The following is a 22,952-nucleotide window of genomic DNA, read 5'->3' as shown; positions in this document are numbered from 1 at the left end:
ACTCAAGTTCCAGGGATCCAATGTCTCCTTCAGCCTCCACAGACACACATGTGGTGCATAGACATGCAGCAAAGCTCCTATACACATTTAAAAAGTAATTGAACAAAACAAATTTGAGTCAAGGGTTTTGTTTGGTTGGTTGGGTGTTTGTTTGTTTGTTTGTTTTTGTTTTGCAAGACAGGGTTTCTCTTTGGCTTTGGAACCTGTCCTAGAACTAGCTTTTGTAAACGAGGCTGGCCTCAAACTTACAGAGATCCACCTGCCTCTGCCTCCTGAGTGTCGGGATTAAAGGCATGCACCACCAATGCCCGGCGTTCTTCTTTTTAAAGGGGACACAAAACCTTGGGGTTGGGGTAAGGAAGTGGGATGGATCCAGGAGAAGTTAGTGGGAGGAGTGAAGGAGGTAAGGAGGAGGGATGGATCCAGAAGTTAGTGGGAGGAGTGAAGGTGAATATGATCAAAATACAAGCTATCAAATTCTCAAATAATTGATAAAATATTTTAAAAGAAAACATATTTTATATTGTTGGACCCTAGAGTCCAATCACCGAGGAGGAGTCTCTCCCCCCAGAGACCGTCTCTCACACCACAGCTGATGTAAAAGCATGAGGATTTTGTTAATTCTGTCATGAGAGGGTCTTCCAGCATTCGGGAGGCTAGGAAGACCCAGAATGGCTGGTACAGGATATTTTTAAAGGGAAAAAACCACAGAAGGAAGGGGTGTCTGGGGGTTGATTGATCTTTAACTATTATGATTGATTTTTAACTATTATGATTGGCTTATTCAAAAGGGCTATTACCAATAATTGGCTGGAGAGTGGTTGCCAGATCAGATGAGGTAAAGGATGATGGAGGAGAGTTATCTGTCTATGTTTCTTTCATTGGTTAATTAATAAAGAAAACTGCCTTGGCCCTTTAAGAGAACAGAAAATTAGGTAGGTGGAGTAGACAGAACAGAATTGTGGGAACAAGGAAGTAGAGTGGGGGAGACGCTTCAGGCATTCGCCATAGTGAGTCTCCATGCTGCTCCTCTCCGAGATGGACGCAGGTTAAGATCTCTCCTGGTAAGCCACACCTCGTGGTGCTACCCAAATTACTAAATATGGGTTAAAGCAAGATATGAGAATTAGCCAATAAGAGGCTGAAACTATGGGCCAGGCAGTGTTTAAAAGAATACAGTTTCCGTGTAATTATTTTGGGTAAAGCTAGCCAGCGGCGGGTGGCGGGACGCAGCCCCGCTGCTTCACACTACAGATTGGCGCTCCAACGTGGTCACTAAATCCACTTAAAAACCTTGCCCGCTTGGGAAAGAAAGTACTCTGAGACCATGCCAATGGCTCACTGCTCCCTGCCTGCACCTGGGCAGATGGCGGAATCAGGCTTAGGCGAGCGGGACAGCATTTGCGGATTCCTGCCGCCATAGAGAGAGAGGTGTTTTCAGACTGCGCGGTGCTCTGCGCTCTGCGCGTCAGATTCGGCTGTGACTTGGATTAAAAGAGTTTCTGTGCTGCACGCTCAGTATCAAAATTAAACTGCTGAGTGCAGCTCCAATGTGGACTGCTGTGTGCCTGGAACTGTGTGCGGCTCAGGGGCACCAAATGACTGAGGCAGGAGCGGCTTTGGCTCTGCTCCGCCATGCTGAACTGTACTGATCTCAGGCAGGATCTATCGTAATTACCACAATAACAGCGCAGTTAAGGTTTAGACTTGGCTGTAAACAGGCAGTACCGTATTACCTCTACCTGGCGCAACTTAAGATTTTAAGAAGTGGTTAACCTTTTAAGAAGTGCTCCTGGATAGTAAAAAATTACAGATTCACAATAGAAAAGATTCAGACATAGAAGGCCTTTAAATGGCTCATGTAGGCTTAAAAGAGAGAAAAAAAAATATAGAAAATAAAGTTAATGCCTTAAAAAGAAAAGGTTAAAGTCTTTAAAGAGACAGAGTACAGATAGTTATAGATTAAAAGAAGTAAAGTGATAGAGTAAAAATAAGCCACGTAAAAATGGAAAATTCACAGAGAGTCTGGATTATGTATTTTGTTGTGTTTTCTTTGATTTTTTTGACTGTAAAGGAGCTAAGTACAGAGAGACATTTCATTATATGGGCTGCCAGGCTAGACCAGAATGGACATCTTAATGGTATGACTTCAGGATTTGGATCTAAGAACATGATGCTTTGGAAAAGAGTTTCTTCTTTTGTTTTCACAGAGGACGAGACTCTGTGGATTGCTTCTATCCCAATATGGTATGATAGACCACGCCCTCCTGAAAGGTTGCTGTGAACATCTTCAAAAAATTACTTCACTCAACTGCCAACTGAGAGGAACCTAGCACACAGGTTACACCATGAAAGACCTAAATAACAGCGCCCCCATTCAGCAGGAAGCAGTTTGGAGAGAAAAAACTGCGCCCATTTTCCCAAATATTGTTTATAAATGTTCTTTTACATTTAAAGGGGGAGATGATATAGATATGAATTTGCATTGGTATAGATTTTAAGGTCAATTTTGTTATATGTATATGTATTTCTGATCTTGATTAAGCTATTGTGATTGTAGTTCATTTTAAAAATTGTAATGTATAATTAGGAAATATAGGTTGTTAATGGATAATCATTGATAATAGTTAAGCTTATAGTCATGTTATTAGATTTTCTAGATATGTAGAGACATATTTCAGTTAGATAGACATTCTTCATATCTTTCAAAGACTGCAGAATATGGCATTTAATGTTTTAATAACTTAGGGTTTTTCATGACAATGAGACACGTCTGCTCCTGGCAGCACCAATCTACTTCGAGAGGAAGATGGGCATCGAAGAGGCTACTTATGGAGTTTGTTAGCCATTTGGGCAAGAAACTGCTCTTGGCTGGACTGTTCCATAAACTGGACACAAAGAACCTGCAGAGAGAGGACTGCTGAACTTGCCTAAAGGTGAGATGGTCTTTTGGGGTTCCTGATTCATTAAAGAGTCTGCGAGACGTTCTGCAGGACACAGCAGAAAGTGACTGAACTGTCTTTGGAATTTCCTGCTTCATGAAAATGTCTGCTGGATACTTATGGGCCTGTAGGCTGAAGATGGATGCCCCAACGGTACAGAGGAACTTTGGGTGACTGTCCAGGCAGCGAGTTGTCTCTGTCATTTCTAGAGTTTTATAAGTTACTTATTTCTTGTTTACTTAGGTAGCATTATATCCTTCTGGAGTCTTTGATGGAGTTGAAGAATAAATAGATAGTTATAGCTTTCCTTAGTTATGATAAAAGATAAAATAGATTTAAATATTGTAACTGTAATACTTGCTTGATAACTGTTTTGTTATATGTAATTTTGCTATGTTAAAGTTGAAGCCTTTCTTTTTTGTTTAAACAGAAAAAGGGGAAATGATGGAGGAGAGTTATCTGTCTATGTTTCTTTCATTGGTTAATTAATAAAGAAAACTGCCTTGGCCCTTTAAGAGAACAGAAAATTAGGTAGGTGGAGTAGACAGAACAGAATTGTGGGAACAAGGAAGTAGAGTGGGGGAGACGCTTCAGGCATTCGCCATAGTGAGTCTCCATGCTGCTCCTCTCCGAGATGGACGCAGGTTAAGATCTCTCCTGGTAAGCCACACCTCGTGGTGCTACCCAAATTACTAAATATGGGTTAAAGCAAGATATGAGAATTAGCCAATAAGAGGCTGAAACTATGGGCCAGGCAGTGTTTAAAAGAATACAGTTTCCGTGTAATTATTTTGGGTAAAGCTAGCCAGCGGCGGGTGGCGGGACGCAGCCCCGCCGCTTCACACTACAAAAGGAAAGCATCTGAGGGTCACTTTGCCCCTTTCCCAGGGCCTAAGTCAAAACATCAGTAACTGAGTCAACACCTAAGGCTTATCTTGCCCCTATTTAATAACTGAGTTCTATTTGGAGAGCATTCACAAGGACTCAGGGAGATGATGGAATGTTCCCAACATTTCAGTACGTGGGTGGGCAATTGTTAGGTCCTTGGTTCCAAGAGGGGAAGGGGGGAGCATTACTGCTGATACTGAGAGTTGTCAGAAATGGCTTCAGAGTTCCACAGTATAATTAACACAGACTAAGTTTTTCCAAAGAAGCATGTGTCAAGCAACAGTGGAAAATGTGAACTTTGGTCACCTTTTCAATTTGTTTAAGTACTCAGAAGAATGAGAAAAACCATACATGAAAATCATAAAGTAAAAAAACCGCTAAAAGAAGTGACTTTTATTACTAATATTGCCATTTAATCAATATAACTTGGCAAAAGTCATCAATCCTGCCGTTCACTTTCTTTTGCTGTGGTGAAAGCATTAGGAACTTGTGGAGGATAGGGCTCACTTGACTTACAGGTCAGAGTCCTTCCTGGAGGGAAGCCAAGGAAGGAACTCAAGGCAGGAGTGTGGGCACAGAACTAAGTCAGGAACCAGGAAGGGGTGCTGCTTGCTCTCCAGGGCATACTCAGCCTGCTTTCTTAAAACATGCAGGACCACCTTTCCAGGCGTGGGAGGATGTGCCTCCCCCAGAACTGGGCCTCCCACATAAATAATTCAGTAGGGAAATGCCCGGAAGACTAGTCTTCAGGCCAAACTTACAGAGGCATTTTTTCAACTAAGATTCCCACTGCCTAAATATGTCTCAGTTTGTGTAGAGCTGACAAAAACCAACCATCACTAATCCTTAATTTTCAAAACTGGAATTGGGCATTCACTCCCTTTTTAAATAATGTGGTTTGAACTTATTTGTAATTCATCAGTCTCATGTGGTTCTTTGTGGTTAGCTAGAAAACCCATAAAATTCTAAAATCTTATTAGGAAAATTTGTTTACAGATAGCATGCTTTAAACACAGAGCCAAAGGAGGGAGGGCGGGAGGGCAGTGCTGTCTACGCTCCACATCATGAACTCGCAGAAGCCCTGTGGACCTGCACAAGACCAAGCGAGCCAGAACTCCAGCATGGATAGGAAAGGGCTTTGCAGTCCCTGTCTCTTCCTGGGGAGCTAATGGCAGTTGATAGCTGTTGGAGGAGGAAGAATCATTTGTTTCTTTTAGGGGGTGTGTCCCACAGATAAGTGGATAGCCGACACGTGTTTCAAAGTCCAAAATGATAAAGCATTAAAAGTCTGTCCGAGTCTCTGAAGTAAAATCCATCCATGGCTGTAAGGAGGGCAGCATAATCCTGAGTAGGGATTTCTGCTAGCATCTTCTCTCCAGCGGGAAGGGCTGGTTCACACAGTTGAAACAGGAATTTCCGCTCCCATCTTCTCTCCAGTGGGAAGGGCTGCTTAGGACAGTTGATATAGGAATTAAAAGGTTTGTGTTGCCAAAGTAATAAGTATAAACCCAAGTGCCAATTATGCATGAGAATTCACAAGGCCATTGATGAAGTGTGCTCTTCACAACTTGAGCTACCATCTGCTTCCTGACCCTGGAATAGCGGGTCACTTAAAACCTTAGAATTGTGAAAGGAGCCCATCCTCAACCAGCTTGCAAACTCAAGCTGCCTTACCTTCCAGCTTTTTCCAGGCAGATATTTGTTTGTTTTTAACCATATCTATGCAAGTAAAAATTTTCCCAAACAGGAATAACAAACACAGCATGAAAACTGAGCTGGTTGCCGTGAGTGGTAATCTCCTTTTACAAAAGTATAGTTACAGTAAATAAAGGTGGTTCAGGATGACAGTGAAATTAGCCTTAGGCTGGAAACCCTCCCTAAGCTCAGAGGACAGTGGTGGCCAGAGGCTTTTTGGTTTTTTTTTTTATTTATCTCAGGATTTTAGCTAGCCATGACTGGCCTTGAATTCCTGATCCACCTGCCTCCACCTCCCCGAATCTGGGATTACAGGCGTGCCTGATTTTTTTAAATCAATTATTAAAAGCCCCGTTAACAACAGAGACAGTGTAGGTGACTGGAAGGGTGTTATTCAGTCTGCAAAACATGAAGTTGCTATACAAAACTAGGAACTCTTGTGTCTTGGTGACTTTTGCCTTTAAATTACAGTATCTTCAGCTGGGCAGTGGTGGAGCATTGCTTAATTCCAGCATTCAGGAGACAAAGGCAGCTGGATCTCTGTGAGTTCAAGGCCAGCCTGGTCTACAGCCTGGAAGCTCTTGGATAGGATCCAAAGCTACACTACAGTGAAACCCTGTCATGAAAAACAAAACAAAACAAAACAAAAAAATTACTCCAAGAATATACTGATTTCATCCTGAATATAAAGTTGTGCTAGGTGAAAAGGCCCAAGATAGGTAGGGCCTGAGACTGTAAACCTCACTTCTCCTGAGGTTCAGGCAGGAGCAACTGACTCTGAGGAGTCTGAACTACAGTGTGAGTCTTTCTCAAAAGCAGCAAACAAACAAAAGAAGGGTGGGGAGAATGAAGGTGGCAAAGCAGTTCAGAAAGAAATGAAGGGTTTCCAAACCAGGTGCCACAGGAACCCGCAGAATAAACATTACAGGCTATAGGAAGGCCACCTCCCCACAGAGGCCTCTCCTCAGCTTAGGAAGCAGAGCTCTTCAATTTGTAAAGATGGAACTTTCCTGGGGTGTGAGGAGTGGACTCTGAGAACAGAAGACTGGTGGTTATGTTTGTTTTAGTGAAGAAATCTGATAACAAAACTATACTAGCTCTTAAATGAGGAAAACAGAACAAACACAGGACTGAATAATTATCACAAAATCTACAGCATATTCAAATTTATATGGATAATGCACTAATTGACTCAATTATATGAAATAAGTCATGTTGCTAATATTGTTGAAAATCTTACTTCTTGTCTCCATACCAATTTTCTGAATTCCTGTGATGTTAAGAGGTTAAAGCCCGAGATACACACTTAAAATCCAGACTCAACACTAAATAAGACAAAGCCTTAGGTCTGTCATCACATACCTGCCAAGGGCGAAGATTAAACATGGATTTCAGACTTTTCTCCAAGAAACAAATCTGTCTAGTTGTATGGTTGTTCTCACACCAAAGCACCAAAAGTTTCAGTTAAAATTGCTTTATTGTGTGTGTTTATGTGAACATGTCGATATAAAATCTAAAATCCTCAGACACAGCATGGCTTCTTTCATATTCAGTCGTAGACAGTTCTTTAGATTTGAATTCAAAATTTTATACACCAAGGTAGAATTTCAATTCATAAATCTGTGGAATAACTATAACAAAAAGAGATCGTTGCTTACGTGCTGAAGAAGCTATGCCGGCCTGACTGGGACGGGGTCAGTCTGGTGCATTTATGCACCTCTCCCAAATGAGTCAACAGGAAGAACTGGAAGGGGGCAAAGAGAGGGTGCCGGAGAGAGATGGGGCACAGAAACCAGATTAAAGGACACATTGGCCATAGCAAGCCAAGTCAACAAAGGGGGAGATTTGCTTGACAGGAGTAGAGAATTAGCAGATTAGTAGGAGGAGACAGCATACGAGCTGTGGGCTGGGTTGCAGTCATTACTGTGGTGTGAAGGTGAAGAGCAGAGAAGCCCAAGATGGCATGCCACAATCTATGACCTCTGTCCACCTAGACGGAAGACATTTTGAGTCTGTAAATGCAAAGTTATTAAAATCAGGAGAAATAACATACACAATTTGGTCTCAGCATATTTCTTTTAGAAATGAAATATAAACAAGTATTTAAAGATACCAGAATCTGTTCTATTTCCCGTGTTTTTGTGGTTTGAATAAATAGATGGGGGAAACAAAAGGAATCAAATATATTTGTTTATACACTTGAGGAATAATATGTGCCAAAATCTAAACTTTAAAGGTGCAACAGAATTAAAAGAATGGAATGCAGGCCGGGTGGTGGTGGCGGCGGCAGAGTCGCACGCCTTTAATCCCAGCACTCGGGAGGCAGAGGCAAGCAGATCTCTGTGAGTTAGAGGCCAGTCTGGTCTACAAGAGCTAGTTCCAGGACAGGCACCAAAAACTACAGAGAAACCCTGTCTCAAAAATCCAAAAAAAAAAAAAAAAAAAAAAAAAAAAAGAATGGAACGCAGGTAAAAACGATGGTGAGGAAATTTTTAGCAATTTGCCAGTTACTAAAGTGTTTGAGAACCTATGTTAGAGAAAATAGCAAAATAAATATAATGAAGCAAGAGAGCATCAAATAAAATGATGAACTCTACAGTCAGAAACTTTACAGCTACAAATAATACCAGGGTCTTTTCCATTAAATGCAGTTCTTATGTACTTAAACACTGATTCTTAATTTTTCAGCAATGTGTTATATTCAAAAGCTCAGTCACCCCTTAGGCTTCAGTTCCATAAGGGATTGAGGTACTGAGGCTGGGGAACCGACTCAACAGTTGGGACTGTGCTCTTGCAGACAACCTGAGCTAGATTCGCAGCATCCACAGGGCCAAGCTAACAACTATCATTACAGGAAATCCAGGCCGCCCCATCTTCCGGTTTCCACAGGTACCCTCACATACACTGCACACTCTCACACAGATAAACATATGTACCTATAAATAAATAAAATCTTTAAAAATTATTTATGTACTCGCTGTGCCCACTTTTAACTCCAACCCTTGCTCTATCCTATTTGAATGCCTAACGCATATTATCCACTTATCCAGAGCAAACTTGACATTCCAGCTGTGACCACTAGGGGGAGAGAAACACCAGTAGTAGTTGTTCCCACCGATTAAACCAAGGGTCGGGTACTTTACCCGGATGATCCACCAGGTGTCAACCGAGAGAAGGTTGAGTCCCCCCATTTAAACACATAAATGCACAATTTTATTCACGACAAGCTGAACTCCTCAGATAAATGGCTTACTCAGCAATTTTTCTTGACATCGTTACATTCTCTATCTTTTTTTAGTTCAAGACGCCTTGGGAACTAATATCCAACTAAATAAAAATGCATTTTTTTTTAAAATAAAGGGACAAGATGAATGTGTTTTAGTTTGTTGTGATTCAATCTATCCAGATTTACTATGCAAAAGAATCTAAAGGGTTTAACTACGGACAAACTCCTCCACCCTCTTTTTTGGCTTTATTTTGCACACTCCTGTTGTAAGAAGCTCTGCTGGTTACACATAACCTTAGTTTATGTCAGCACCCTCTGAATCCTGGTGTTGTTTAGAGCTTACTGTTGTTTTTAACCAAAGCGTTCACAAAGGAGAGGTGTACCTGACTTTGAGAAGTACCACGGCAATTAGCAAACTGAATTAAACGTGAGGCTTCACAAAATTAAGCCTCACTTATGTAACAAATTTTACTTAAGACCCAAAACCACTGTCTATGCTCCCTAGCTAAGTTCCAGCCTGTGGTAAACAATGTCGGCTAAATCACTATGTTCAAACTGCCTCTTAGGAGGTGGTAATTTGGGGTGTGAACTCTATTCTTACTCCTGTGGATACAGGAGTTGTAATCGCGTCATCCCCTGTAAATGGAGGAGTAGGTGGTGTCTTGAAAAAGGGCTTTTCTCCCTTCAAGGAAGTGGTCAGGCCTACACACACAGACGACTGGGCTGTTCGCTGCTGCTGGAGTCTGGGAGGCCCCTGAAGACAAGGGCCGTCCTGGAGCATTGTTTCACGGTTCCCCGGGCCTTGGCTCAGTCAAGTGCCACCCAGCCCTACAAAGTGCTGCTGGCTTTTGTTGTTCCCATCCAAGTCAACAATGCTTTCTTCTGTGAACAATATTTGCCTGCTTTTTATTACGTTTTCTTTTGAAATTCATTAGCTTAGTCAGGGCCACCAGCCGCTTGCCCAACCGGTTTCTCCCCTTCCCCCACGGCTCGCACGTCCTCCTCGGGGTCCGCGGCCCTCGCGCACTCTCCCGGACGGCGGGGCGCGGGCAGACCCTCTGCCCAGCTCGCCGAGCGCGTGCAGCGCGGGGGTGGCGCTATGCCCGCTTGCCAATCGCGGCGGCCGTGCCCAGAAGCCCGGAGCCGGCGGCGCCCGCTCCACACCTACTGCACCGGGCGGGAGCGCGCGGCGAGCGGGGAGCGCGCCGCGCGGGAGGGAGCGCGCAGGGAGGCTGGCCGCCAGCCGCGGCGTGCGCCTGCGCACTGGGGTTGTTTTTCACAAAGCTGCTCTTAAAGTGAGCTGGCAGCCTCCAGCCGCCCGTCTTTGTAAGGAGACCACTGAAAGGAGCAGGAGCGTGGAGGAGCAGCTTCCCTGCTGCCCTGACTTTTTAAGAAATCTCAATGAACTATTTGTAGACAATCACTGATCCAGCCTGCAAGATTTTTTTTCTTTGCAAGGCAAAGACACTGATCAGTGTTAAGTGAAGATCACATATTAGAGGCGATCTTGACTTTTTTTGGTCTTACATTATATTTTTATAGATTTTGTTATAATCATGGTGCTGGGAAAGGTGAAGAGTTTGACGATAAGCTTTGACTGTCTTAATGACAGCAATGTCCCCGTGTATTCTAGCGGAGACACTGTCTCAGGAAGGGTGAATTTAGAAGTTACTGGGGAAATCAGAGTAAAATCTCTTAAAATTCATGCAAGAGGACATGCGAAAGTACGCTGGACTGAATCAAGAAACGCCGGCTCCAATACTGCCTATACACAGAATTACACTGAAGAAGTAGAATATTTCAACCATAAAGACATCCTAATTGGGCACGAAAGAGGTAAGTTTTTAAATTAGTCACTAGATTTGTCGTCTTTGCATGAGAACTTTAGCCTCATTTAATGCAGTTCAAACCGGCAGTTTGATAAAGGTTAGCAAACTTAGAAGATGTAAGTCTCCTTGACGTTCAAGCGTGTTAAACCATAATCCATGCAGGCGTCTGCAAAGTGACTGCAAACTGCACTTACTGAACTACATCCATAACCGGCTTCGGAGCTGCCATACGCACCCGGAATCCTTTTGCACCTTATAGTGTTTAAATCTGACTCGGTCATTTTACTAATGTTCTCAAATTCGTTTGCAAAAGATGCAGTCCAATATTGTATCTCCCCCTTTATTTTATGATCTTAGACCCAAAAATGAGCTCAAATAAAAGAACTGTACTGACAATTTAAGAAGGTTGCTAGATGGATCTGATTTTAATATTCATATGCAAAAGACTTTAAAGACTCGATTATTGTTCTTTGATAACGGGCTTCCAGGGCTTATTTTGACATATGGCATTAACACCCCACGTGTTTTTTCCCCATTTCTCCCAATTCCTTTTAAAATGGACATCAAGCATCATTTATTTTTTAAGGGATAGTATCTATCATTATGCAAACTATTAAGTCAGTTTTAAAAGCCATTCGGGATCAGTAATTTTCTTCTCGAGCATCATGTCTAACTTTGGAACGTGGATTCAATGAAACCCACGGCGGACAGATGGAATTGTTAAGTCCATCGGATTTGGTTTTGTGGTACATGAGGAAGATAAAGGCATTGTCAAAGGGAGAAGGGGTCCTGAAATTTGCAATCTGTTGTTTAAGTGGTTACAGTGTGGAAATATAGGCGACTCCAAGCTTGTTTTTCTAAGTTTCCACCCTTTGTTAGAAGCGGTTCAATCCTGTTTCGGACCAGTTCTGGGGGATGGTGAGGAGGGGCGCTTGTTCTGCTCTCAGCAGATTGGTTACACGCGTCAGGTGGTGGCGATGACTTAATTCCTAGTCCAAGAAGAATATAATGTTAAAACTGGTTATGTAATTTGTTTCTCCTTTCTAATGCAGTATTTTAGTGCAAATACTGACGAATTTTCAGATAGAAGCACACTTTCATTTTTATTTTTTTAGTATCTTAAACGTACATCCTTGCGGAGATGTTAATTGAACTAAGGCAAGTGAGAAATGGAAGATGCTTTAAGTTACACATAATTATACCCATTTTTAAATATGAAGGTGAAATCCATTCATAGGATTTAAGCAGCTACACCGAGGTATTTTGCATCCTGCAATGGTTCCCTAGTTAACCTTCCCTGGCGTCCACAGAGAGGGCATACAATACCTAATGACAGTGCTCTTGTTTAAAAAAAAAAAAAAAAACAGGCAGACACATGAATTTGCGTTTCAACCTGCTTGCTTGGTCGTTGCAGCCTTTAGTAAAATGAGTGAGAAGAGACAAAGGCGTTTTTCTGGAAGAGTTAAGACCATGGAGTAGGAGAAAGAAGGACGAGTTCTGGGGTCCCAGACTGCATCCGTTGCACCATGATTGCACGGTTAAGGAAACTACCTGCACCCTGCGAGGTGCCCGCGAGCGTGGCTCCGCGTGGACGAGCTCTTAAAGGCTGGAATAGTTTCAATGACTTCAAACCGGGAGCTCTCAAACTAGCCTGGGTAGCTGAGCGCCCGCCTCGGGCGCCCGGCGATAGGCGGAGCCGGGTTTGTTAGCCTGTTGCTAAGGCGATGCCAGGCGTTGATTGGCTTGGGCAGGGACTGGTGGGGCGAGCCGGCTCGCGCCGGTTGGGGCGAGGCTGGGAACCGGCGTGCGCCGGTAAAGGTCCCTCCAGGCCCCGGCCCCAGCCGCCCACCTCTTCCCTCCCCTCCCCCACGCCCGCGGCCGGCGCCCACGCGCGCCGCCGCCCTGGTCGCTGCTGTGGGATCGGGAGACGGTCCGGGCGCTGGGTCGTCCCGGGCCGGTACCTGGGCGACCCGAGGGGACGTGACAGCGGCGGGACAGGCGGGGGTGGGGAGGGGAGCGCGCCGCCGTCTGCCTGCCCGACCTCGCCCATTGTTCCCCGCGGCGTCGCTTCCCGGCCGCCGCCGCCGCCCCGGGTCCCCCTCGCTGTAACAGCCAAGGTGTCAGGGTGGCCCGAGCCAGATCGAACCGGTCACCGGCTGGGGCGTGGAAAGCGGAAGCGCGGCGCGCCGTGGCCCCGCCCCCGGGCAGCAGGCTAGGCTGCGCGGGCGGGCGGGCGCGAGCGCCGCGCGACGTATGCCGTATGTATAGCGGGGCGCGCGGGCCGCGGGCGCGCGCGGGCGAGCCGGCTGGGATCTGCTCAGCGCCGGTTTAGGCCGGTCCTCTCCTGCTCGAGTCTAGTTCTTGATTGACAGCCAGGCACTTGTTTACCACGGCGGCGCGGCGGCCTTTGCTCGACTCAATGAGACTGCTGAGCTGGCACAAAAGGGAGCCGGGAGCGAGGCGAAGTTTGGGCGCCTCGGAGGGAGCGGGTGGAGGACCCTGGCTCCCCGGGAGGCGCGGGCAGCAGTGCCAGACGTCGGCGGGTCACCGTAATTTGGGGATGAAAGTCACGGCTTTTTGTGTATTTTCAATACTTAGGTGAAGAAAAGTATAATGATAAGGCGGCAGCACGCCCCCACCCCCCCAGTTTATTAAAAAGGATTGCACACCAAGAAAAGCAAGTAGGGCGCTGGTGTGGTACCTAGACAGCCAAAAGGACTTTTTTACCCCAAACCTTTTCTACATTTTTTTGTTAATTTGTTTTCATGACACAATAATGAATTCGAGCAAAACAAATTGATTGTAAAATGAAAACTCATTACCTCCCCACCCCCACCCTTCTCAAGTGGAAACTACCCAGTCAGAATTCATTTCTTAAGGGTGTTGAACAAAATGTTATCTTTGTAAAAATGCTTGCTTTCAGTCCTTTGTTATTAAAGTAAACGTATAAGGGTTTATTTTAGGTGCTGCTAAAACCAATTGAGTTTTGAATGTTGTCTAAGTGAATATTTTTACCTTTGAGACATCGCAGTCACCCTTCCTCCCTTTTGATAGGGTCCCCTCTGGCTGGCCTTGAGTCCCAGAGGTCCTCCCACCTCTGCTTCCTGCTGGGTGCAACAGGAATATTTGCCTCAAGAAACTCAATATTCACCAAAAGTGGCCATTTAAAAAGTTATACAAGCAGTTTTTACTTCTGCACACTTACGTAAACAATTGCTGACCAAGATAGCCGTGGAGTTTGATAACCAGAACCTTTTGTTGAATTCTGTATTTGATAGAATTTTTTTCTCTGTTGAATCTTTTTTTCCCCATTAAAATAAAATAGCCTATAAAGTATGTGTTCCTCATCCCCGTTCTTTCCATTTTGGTGATGAGGAAGATGAAGAGCAAGGGTTTTTATTTTAGCCAGAGCAAACAATGAAGATGAAGGCCGGTGGCTTGGATCCTTCAGAACACTCTTGAAGATTGCCACCTGAGCATGTAGACATTTAACCACAAGGTTTTGTTTTCTTTTTGTTCGTTTCAGATGATGACAATTCTGAAGAGGGCTTCAACACTATTCATTCAGGAAGGCATGAATATGCATTTAGCTTCGAGCTTCCACAGACGTAAGTATTACAAGAAAGAGAATTTTTCTTGAACACTCTTAGTTACGCACAATCTTATAATTATTCCATAAATTCTTTAGGTTTTTTTTTTTTTTTGAAAAAAAACCCTTTTTATTACAGAAACTTGGTTGAGGGAAACAATGTATTAAAGAGAAGGAGCTATTTTTAATCTAATGTGGCAAAATTACAGAAAGCACACCCAGTTATTAGTATTACAAGTAGTGTTTGAAGGATAGAAAACATTAATATTTAATCTAGCACTGGTGAATCAGAAGGTGCTAATCAAATAGTAAGTCTTTAATCAGATAGCTGATTATCATTTGCTTTATTAAGAGAGCTGTAAGATAAGACTGTCCTAACTGAAGGAGGGGCCTGTGCTTTAGACACAAATTCGCTAGCTTTTGTACACAGAGCTACTGCTACTGGGGACATTACATAAGATACCGTAACCTGGACTTAAAAGGAAATGTCTGTCAGAGCTACCTTAGTGGAAAGCTTGAAATATAGTGCATTCTTAGAATTTTAACAGATTTCTGGGAGAGAATATAAACATTTTTGCATAATGCCTTATAGCAGATACTAAAACCTATAAACTGGCACCAACTGATATGTAGAATAAACAGCTCATAATAATAGTTTATCAAGCCTTGAACATATATGATCTGTGTTTACTAACTCTACATTAGAAGTCTACGTAGAGTGAAATACAGGCGCCTCTCCCAGTGCGCTGTGGCCTCTGACCTCTACAGACGCACTGGCCATTCCTCAGACTCCTTGGGAAAACCCTGCGCAGACAACAGGCCTCCCATCTGGCCACGTCCAGAGACAGTTCTGAGTCTCCCGACAGAGGCTAATGGGAGTGTTTTTCTCTTCAAGCTTTGGAAAGTGAAGGTGAAAACAGCCAACAGGGACTTAGAATATGAGTGGACAGGGTGTAAGCACCTTCTCCATCTCTATGAATTTATGAAATAGAAAAATAGAGACTATTCTAGGCTTATTCTGTGCTATACTTAATTAGTTGCTATAAAAAGAGGTTCTAATTCTTAGCTAACGAAAGTAGAGCAGTATACGGAATTTTTTCTGACTGTTTGATTGGGGTCTAGGATTTTTATATAGAAATAGTAAGGCCATTCTTAATTTTATTTTTAAATTAAAATATCTACCTTTTCAAGAATAGTGCATTTAACTTTCATGATTTTGCCACCACCATTAAAAGTAGACTCTTTAGCATAAAGGGATTTTATTCTTCTGGCATTAAAAACAGAATTTCTGTTACATTTAACTCCTATCATTATTTGAAAATAAATGCCTTTCCCCATCGACTCACCCATGTGGTACCGCATTGGTCCACAGCCAGTGGACCTTGTGAGCTCTCTACCTGTGGCGCTTCATAGACAGTACAGCATGGTAATGGGTTTCTTCCAATGGAAAGAGGCATAAAATTAATATATCCATTTTTATATTTGCACAGACCACTTGCTACCTCATTCGAAGGCCGACACGGTAGTGTGCGCTATTGGGTGAAAGCTGAATTGCATAGGCCTTGGCTTCTACCAGTAAAATTAAAGAAGGAATTTACAGTCTTTGAGCATATAGATATCAACACTCCTTCATTACTGGTAAGAGATTACTGAGTTCTTCGTTGCTTTTTGACAGAATAGCCACCTAATCTATGCCATCTCCATAACTTTAAAAAGCAATTTTTTGAATTCCACTAAAAATACCTACTTTAAACTGTACACAAGCAAATGAAGAGTGTGCTGTTTGTCACAGTCGGATCGGTGAATTTACAAGTCCGGTGTGTGATAGGAAGTGTCTTTTATGCAGAACACAGCAATAATGAGGTCTGGCCCCTAAATGACTTTAGTTGACAAACAGTATTAATCGTTTCAGATGCTGGTTTAAAGCTCTTACTGAAACTGTCACAGTCCTGGTACCACATCACCTTATTCCAGTTATGGATGGTTGTCAAATGATGGGGATGCATCACTTTCATGGAGAAAAATAATTTCTTTTTAATTCCATTTTATGATACTAATTGAAATTTGGCGTCAAAAATTTTTTAAACAAATTATTAACATCTTTAAAGGACATAAAATGAGTTTTATTTTCAAAATAAGATGTTGCCATTTGTAATTACAACCAAGTTTAAGACAATTTATGTGGAATTTGGAAAGGGTTTTTTTTTTTTTTTTACTTATTTGATTAGTTTTTATTATTGTACACAATGAACAATGGGCTAAAAGTCTGCTTTGGAATAGGGTACTCAGCTTTTAACCCATTCTTTTTTCCTTTATGGAATAGAAGTTTATATAAAGATATAAGTTTAATATAATTTTAAAAACATGTTTTGGGAAAAAAGTTGATTCTCTTAGTTGACTTTTTGAGCATTCTGGTATTCTTATGAGTTTATACACTGATGTTTTTTTCTCTATTTCTTCCAGTCACCCCAAGCAGGCACAAAAGACAAGACACTCTGTTGCTGGTTCTGCACCTCAGGCCCCATATCCTTAAGTGCCAAAATCGAGAGGAAGGGCTACACGCCAGGTATGTCTTACTGAGCACTCTGTGTAGACCTCAGTGTTAGTACACTCGGCATTCCTTAGTAAAGCTGTGGAGTGTACGAATCCACTTCCCTTTGTGCAGCCACTGAGTGAGCCGGTTATTTTTATGACAATCCCCTCACTTACTTCTGTAGGATAGCTTTCCCTCCGTGGAGTTAGTAGAGCTTCAAAAGTCTACACTTGGTAATGTGTATTTGCTTATTTGTTTCCTAAGAGTAAATAAATGTCTCCCCTCTCCAGGTGAATCAATACAGATATTTGCCGAGATTGAGAACTGCTCCTCCCGAATGGTAGTGCCAAAGGCAGCCATTTACCAAACGCAGGCTTTCTATGCCAAAGGGAAAATGAAGGAAGTCAAACAGCTTGTGGCAAACTTACGTGGAGAGTCCCTATCCTCTGGGAAGACAGAGACTTGGAATGGCAAGCTGCTAAAAATTCCACCAGTTTCCCCCTCCATCCTTGATTGTAGTATAATCCGTGTGGAGTATTCGCTAATGGTGGGTGTCACTGTAAGATGTTCTCGCGACTTTCATCTTGAATCTATGGGGTTCTAATTTGGCTTATCCTAGTTTGATGGAGCGTAGATAAATGTATGAGATGTTATAAAGTGTGTATATTGCCTCACATAAACCTAGGGCATTGTACAAAAAAGAGAAATTTTAATACCAAAAATTTAATGCCAAAATGAAGTTGTAATTTTAAAGAAAAATCTCCTTAAAATGCTGACTGCAGCATCTGCTCACTTTTTAGGTATATGTGGATATTCCTGGAGCTATGGATTTATTTCTTAATTTGCCACTTGTCATCGGTACCATTCCTCTTCATCCATTTGGTAGCAGAACCTCAAGTGTGAGCAGTCAGTGTAGTATGAACATGAACTGGCTTGGTTTATCCCTTCCAGAAAGACCTGAAGGTAATTTGATTGTACATACCTAAATTTACTCTATTATTATTAAGACTTTTTCTTTTATTTTTAATATTTTATAACCCTAGTTAAATTTTTATCTTTCCTTAGTTAGCATATGTAACTTTAATAAGTTTTGTTGTATGTCTCCCTAGTTTTAATCACCAAACAAATAATTACTCTTTTACATGACATTTTTTTAATATCTACTATTCTGTGTATTTTGACATGCATAAGAACATGTTGTTCGAATTGCGTGTATCTTTTTCCTTCAGCACCACCCAGCTATGCAGAAGTAGTAACCGAGGAACAAAGACGAAATAATCTCGCACCAATGAGTGCTTGTGATGATTTAGAGAGAGCTCTTCAAGGACCACTGTTTGCGTATATCCAGGAGTTTCGGTTCTTGCCGCCTCCTCTTTATTCAGAGGTAAGCACCAAGTCAAGTGTGAACTATGCTGGGTCTCCTCAAAAGCAGCAGTCGCAGAGTTTTAAAAAGATACAGGCTTTTTAAAGATAGTGGCTTCTTGGTTTTCCTGATTAAAAAATTCTAGAACAACAGTTTAAAAGTTATTATTGTCAGATCTCTTAACCTTCACACCTGAGTAAGATTTCATTCAGAAAATAAGATGATGGTCAGTCTCCAGTTGAACCATTGTCATTTTTGAATGAATGACTCTTAAAGCATCAGTAGGAGACCGGGTATTTTATAAGCATAATTAAAAAGGTAGAATTTAGAATACCCACAATCCTTTTCCAATCTAATCCTTGCATATTTTAGCATTCTTAGTCATAAGAGAAGATATTTACAAATAGCTTCTTAAACAGCATTCCTGCGCTGCTAGATTATTATGTACTTCATATTGATGACACTTGGCACATGTGTGAATAAGATGAGCACTTGCATACATTGGACACTCACAAAGTAGCAAGAAAAGTGAACTTAGAAGCAAAATCCAGCATCAGTAGTGTTAGGAAACACCACTCATTTAGTGAACTATTTATTGGGCCTTAGAAGTCAGAGGACTGAATTTTAAAAACTGAGTAGCTTTCCACAGGCAGGACAGCAAAGGCAGGAAGAGCAGCCCAGCTAAAGGACAAGAAGGGGTTGGGTCAGCAGTTCCAGGACTTTTTTAGCATGACTGGAGCCAACAGTCTATATTTTTATAGGATCTGTCAAATTGGCCTTGATAACCAAAATAACTATAAATCAAGAAACTCTGTTATATAGTTTATTCCACTATTTTATAGTTTATACTTTTTCATATTGATTAGACTTTGAAGACATTGCTTTTACTTTGAAACCAATCGTTGTGACGCCATAGCTGGAGAAATACCTTCCCCGGATGTGTTTGTGTAGAATCTTCATTCATTATAGGGGACTCAGAATCTGTATTTGCAAATTTTTGAGTAGACATTTTTCCTATCTTACTAAGGCCATAAAAATATGTTATATACTAAGCCGGGCAGTGGTGGCACACGCCTTTAATCCCAGCACTCTGGAGGCAGAGGCAGGCGGATCTCTGAGTTCGAGGCCAGCCTGGTCTACAAGAGCTAGTTCCAGGACAGGCTCTAGAAACTACAGGGAAACCCTGTCTCGATAAACAAAACAAAAAAAACAAAAAAAAAAAAAGTTACATACTGAAAACGTTCTGCCATTTCTCACAAGTTTTATCTATTTGTAGTCTGCCATTTCTTACTTTGCTGCTCTCTTTGAGCGTTCATAGCTTTCAAGGGGAGCATTTGAAAAGAACAGATATCTGTTGCTCACTTTTATCTAATTTGTCATAAAATCTTTTCACATTTCAAGATGAATGTAAGATAATTTAAACGTTGGACAACCCAAAATAGCACTGGAGTGTGATTTAACTAAAAGGTAATTGGCATCTTTTCTTCAAAAATGTGCATTTGGCATAACACTTGTGAAGTGCTGGGGTTGTCTCACATTTAAAGTGAACAGGACTTGCCCACAGATCTGAGTTACATCCACAGGACAGCCAGGCACATTCTTCACAGAGCCTAGGTAAGAGATGCAGTGACCTTAGACTAGACAAGACCAAAATAGACTTTACAAAAGAGCCGAGTAGTTTGGTGGTGTACCCAGTGTTTAACAGAGGTTAAGTCCTGCAATGCTGAGTGAAAAATCCCTTCCATAAAAAAAATTTCCTATAACTTTTGTGAAATTGAGGTATTTGTGCATAGCTATAAATCATATTGGTAATCTAGCACCCTGGAGAGACTAGGGTACCATTTGCTAGGGCATTACATATGCGCACTGACGTACTGCTTACCTTTGCTGACTAGTACTCAGAAGCAGTCATGTTGCTTTCTTCCTATACCTTACCAGGTTAACTTTGAAAATTGTATCTTCTTTCTACTAGATTGATCCAAATCCTGATCAGTCATCTGAGGACAGACCATCCTGCCCCTCTCGCTGAAGGAACACTTGAGTGAGTCAAGTTGATGTGGGTTCCGAACTCTGTCTCTTCCGGCTGAGGACAGAGAAGTAACTTGGAGACACGTTTTTCAGAGGAAGTGGAATTGCTTTTGCCGGAAAGGGGCAAATACGTGAAACAGCCAGTGACCGTGCTTTAGAATCCTACGGCAGCGTTCTGGGGCTGCTCCGACATGCTTGAAGATCTAAGCTTTCTCCTTTAAAACTGCACAAGCTAAGAGCAGTCTTCTTAGCCTGTGGTCATACGTGTCAAGACACCGTTGGGAAGAAGGACGGGGTCCTTCTGATTGAAAATTTGCACATGCTCAATGCTTACATTGTGCAGTTCAATGTCACTACAGCTTTTTCCTTTTTTTCCATTTATGCCAGACTCTTGATACTCATGAAACTTGTTTGTGGTCAGCACAACAAGGAACAAAAGAAAGCTTTGAAAAACTTTTACATGAAAAAAAAAAACGCACTGACAGTTTGTGGTTTTTTTGTTTTGTTTTCTGTTTAAGTTAATGTAGCCTGGACTCTCCCTGCATATGCACATGCTCAGAATTGTCCTACTAGGCTGACCATGTATCACTTCTTCAGCTGGGATCCTATTGTGGATTTATTTACAAACATCAAATGCCTTCAAGCCAATCCTTTTGCTGTACGTTTTTTGCAGCCTACTGTAGTAGATCCGCAACAGATGCGTGGGGGAAAGGACAAGGGGAGGAAGCTGATAAGAGACTTGGTGAGGGTCCTGTACCCTGGTTTCTTTGAGAATGTGTTGCCTTTCTACTATTGACAACGAAGCAGCATGTTGTTACTGACTGCCTAAAAATCACTAATCTCAGGTGACTGCATCACTTGCCAAACTGTCGGAATGCTATTTCTGTTTTGTTGCACTGTTTTGTTGTTGCTGTTGTTGTTGTTGTTGTTGTTTTGTCGTTGTTGTTTGGTTGGCTTTTTGGAGAGGGAAATTCAGAAATGGGACATACACAAAACTGATAACCACCCTCATCCCCTTTTTATCATTACATTTAAGAAGAAACTAGAGCTCAGAGCGGAGTGAAGACAGACAGACAGACAGGGCAGGCACCAGCGCAGAGTTAAGGGCTGTTGCTCTGTAAACTATTTTTTATTTTTAAAAGTAAATGGAAGTTGTCTAGTCACTAGTGAAGGGAAGAGAAAGTGCATTTATTTTTATACAGAGTTACTTCATTACCTCCAAAACACATGTTTGGAAATCATTGTTGCCGATGCAAAGTACTTTAATAAGCCAGAATGTGTATGTCAATTATGATTGGAGTAGCTTGATATATACATTTGCTCAAGTTTAAGAGAGTAAAATCCCAAATTTGTTTCCAAAGTGTGTAACTTCATAATTACAAATACTAGAATGTTTGCTGAGACAAATAGCTTTAATTTGTCCGTGTGTTATTTTTTCCTATCTGAAGAGCATGTATATGTAGGGCAACACTTCAGTACCAGCATTCATAGGGAAATCTAAAACCCCACCCTCCCACGTACAAAGTGAAATGATTTTTTTTTAGGAGTTTACTTCCGTTTCTAGTGACACACCAGCATCTCTGATATCGCAGCATATGTGTGAAATGGGTGTTACATCTATCTACCTTGGCATCTAACCCACAGTTAGTAATGTGACTGAAAATAATGGTAACTCTGGCTTGGTGCTTGACCTGGTTACATACTGTCTTAAAGCTTCATACAAAATAGGCTTTTCCATAAGTGGCCTTTAAGAAAACATGGAAGACAATTCATGTTTGAAATAATGCTGACAGGGTGAAGAAAGCCCACTGTAAAAATGAATCGCGTTTTAAGTGATTCGGTTAAAGGGTTTGTGCTCCCGTAGCAAGCTAATAGTAGATGATAAGGGAATGGGGGTGAATTATTTTTTTATTAAATCATTTTGTGAATGTCCCCCTCAAAAGAAGCTGATGGGATATTTGGCATAAAGGGCATTTGTTGGTGTTGTTTTTGTTTGGGAGGGTTTGTCTGAAGATGCCTCTTCCTCTTCCTGTTCTAACTAGGGAACAATTGTTGATACGCATGGCTCCGGGGCACTCACTACCATTTTACAAAATACTACATAAGCAAGAATGACCAATATGGTAAAAATTGGCACTGGATGACAAAATTCTTTTAAGACTTGGTGACAAAGTTTCCTTTTTACCATTAACTATTTCTTTACTCACTCAGAGGCATTACATTTTTCTAAGTATTGGTCAGTTCCTGTCTAATGTGAGGGTCACAGTCACGCTCTAGTCTTCAAGATCGCTTCCTGAATTTTCATTTAGGAAAAGTAAAATCCAAAATGTTGGCGAAACAAAGTGCAATATTAAATGTTTGCTGTATAGACTATACTCTATGGCTGTTTGTAATCTTTTTTATTTGGTGCTGAATATGTCCTTGTAGGCTCCGTTCTAAGAAAACTATGTGGAAAATGATTTCATTTTTCCTATTGCTCTTCCTTGTGGAAAATAAAAGTGTTTTTTTTTTCTTCTTTTTTGTATAATTGTTTGGCAATTTATTTGAAATTTGGTGGGGTTAGCAATGCACCGAACACTTTCAACATTACAATTAAACTTAGTGTTTAATGATCACTCTCAGTGTTTTGTTTTTAAGTTTGTACTTAGGGAAATTACTGAGGACTTAAATAGTATGACCCTCAATCATAAATAATGAACCAAATGTAATCAGGTAATTTTGCATTCAGGTGCACACCTCCCCCTCCCCCCGCCCCCCAATGTGCTCTAGTCCAACATTAAAAGAGGACATTAGAAGTTAGGTTGAAAAACATTGAACAATTTTTCCACATTTGAAAAACAGTAGTATTCTTAAAATTAG

The 22,952-nt window shown here is 41.7% G+C and overlaps 1 protein-coding gene across 2 annotated transcripts; it reads left to right on the top strand.

Annotated features, from left to right (window-relative positions):
- The first annotated feature begins 10,061 nt into the window (after positions 1–10,061).
- Positions 10,062–22,620, top strand: Arrdc3 (arrestin domain containing 3). Of its 2 annotated transcripts, XM_038323326.2 has the most exons (8): positions 10,066–10,587; positions 14,107–14,188; positions 15,660–15,807; positions 16,633–16,735; positions 16,993–17,249; positions 17,503–17,665; positions 17,932–18,086; positions 20,038–22,620. In XM_038323326.2, the coding sequence occupies exons 1-8, from the start codon at positions 10,308–10,310 to the stop codon at positions 20,092–20,094; spliced, it is 1,245 nt and encodes a 414-aa protein (XP_038179254.1). In that variant the 5' UTR covers positions 10,066–10,307; the 3' UTR covers positions 20,095–22,620. The 2 variants fall into 2 exon arrangements, with proteins under 2 accessions (XP_038179255.1, XP_038179254.1); XM_038323327.1 differs by lacking the exon at positions 20,038–22,620 and having other exon boundaries at positions 10,062–10,587; positions 17,894–18,085.
- Positions 22,621–22,952: the final 332 nt, after the last annotated feature.

This window comes from Arvicola amphibius, chromosome 3, assembly GCF_903992535.2.
Source record: "Arvicola amphibius chromosome 3, mArvAmp1.2, whole genome shotgun sequence".
NCBI classification, from domain to species: Eukaryota; Metazoa; Chordata; class Mammalia; order Rodentia; family Cricetidae; genus Arvicola; species Arvicola amphibius.
Note: the sequence above shows the minus strand (reverse complement) of the source record. Positions and strands in the feature narration are given on the sequence as shown.

Excerpts from the sequence above, each read along its gene's own strand:
- Arrdc3 (XM_038323326.2), top strand. The coding sequence starts at position 10,308 with ATGGTGCTGGGAAAGGTGAAGAGTTTGACGATAAGCTTTGACTGTCTT. Across the intron at positions 15,808-16,632 it reads TCAACACTCCTTCATTACTG|TCACCCCAAGCAGGCACAAA; the intron begins GTAAGAGATTAC and ends TATTTCTTCCAG. Across the intron at positions 17,666-17,931 it reads CCTTCCAGAAAGACCTGAAG|CACCACCCAGCTATGCAGAA; the intron begins GTAATTTGATTG and ends TTTTTCCTTCAG.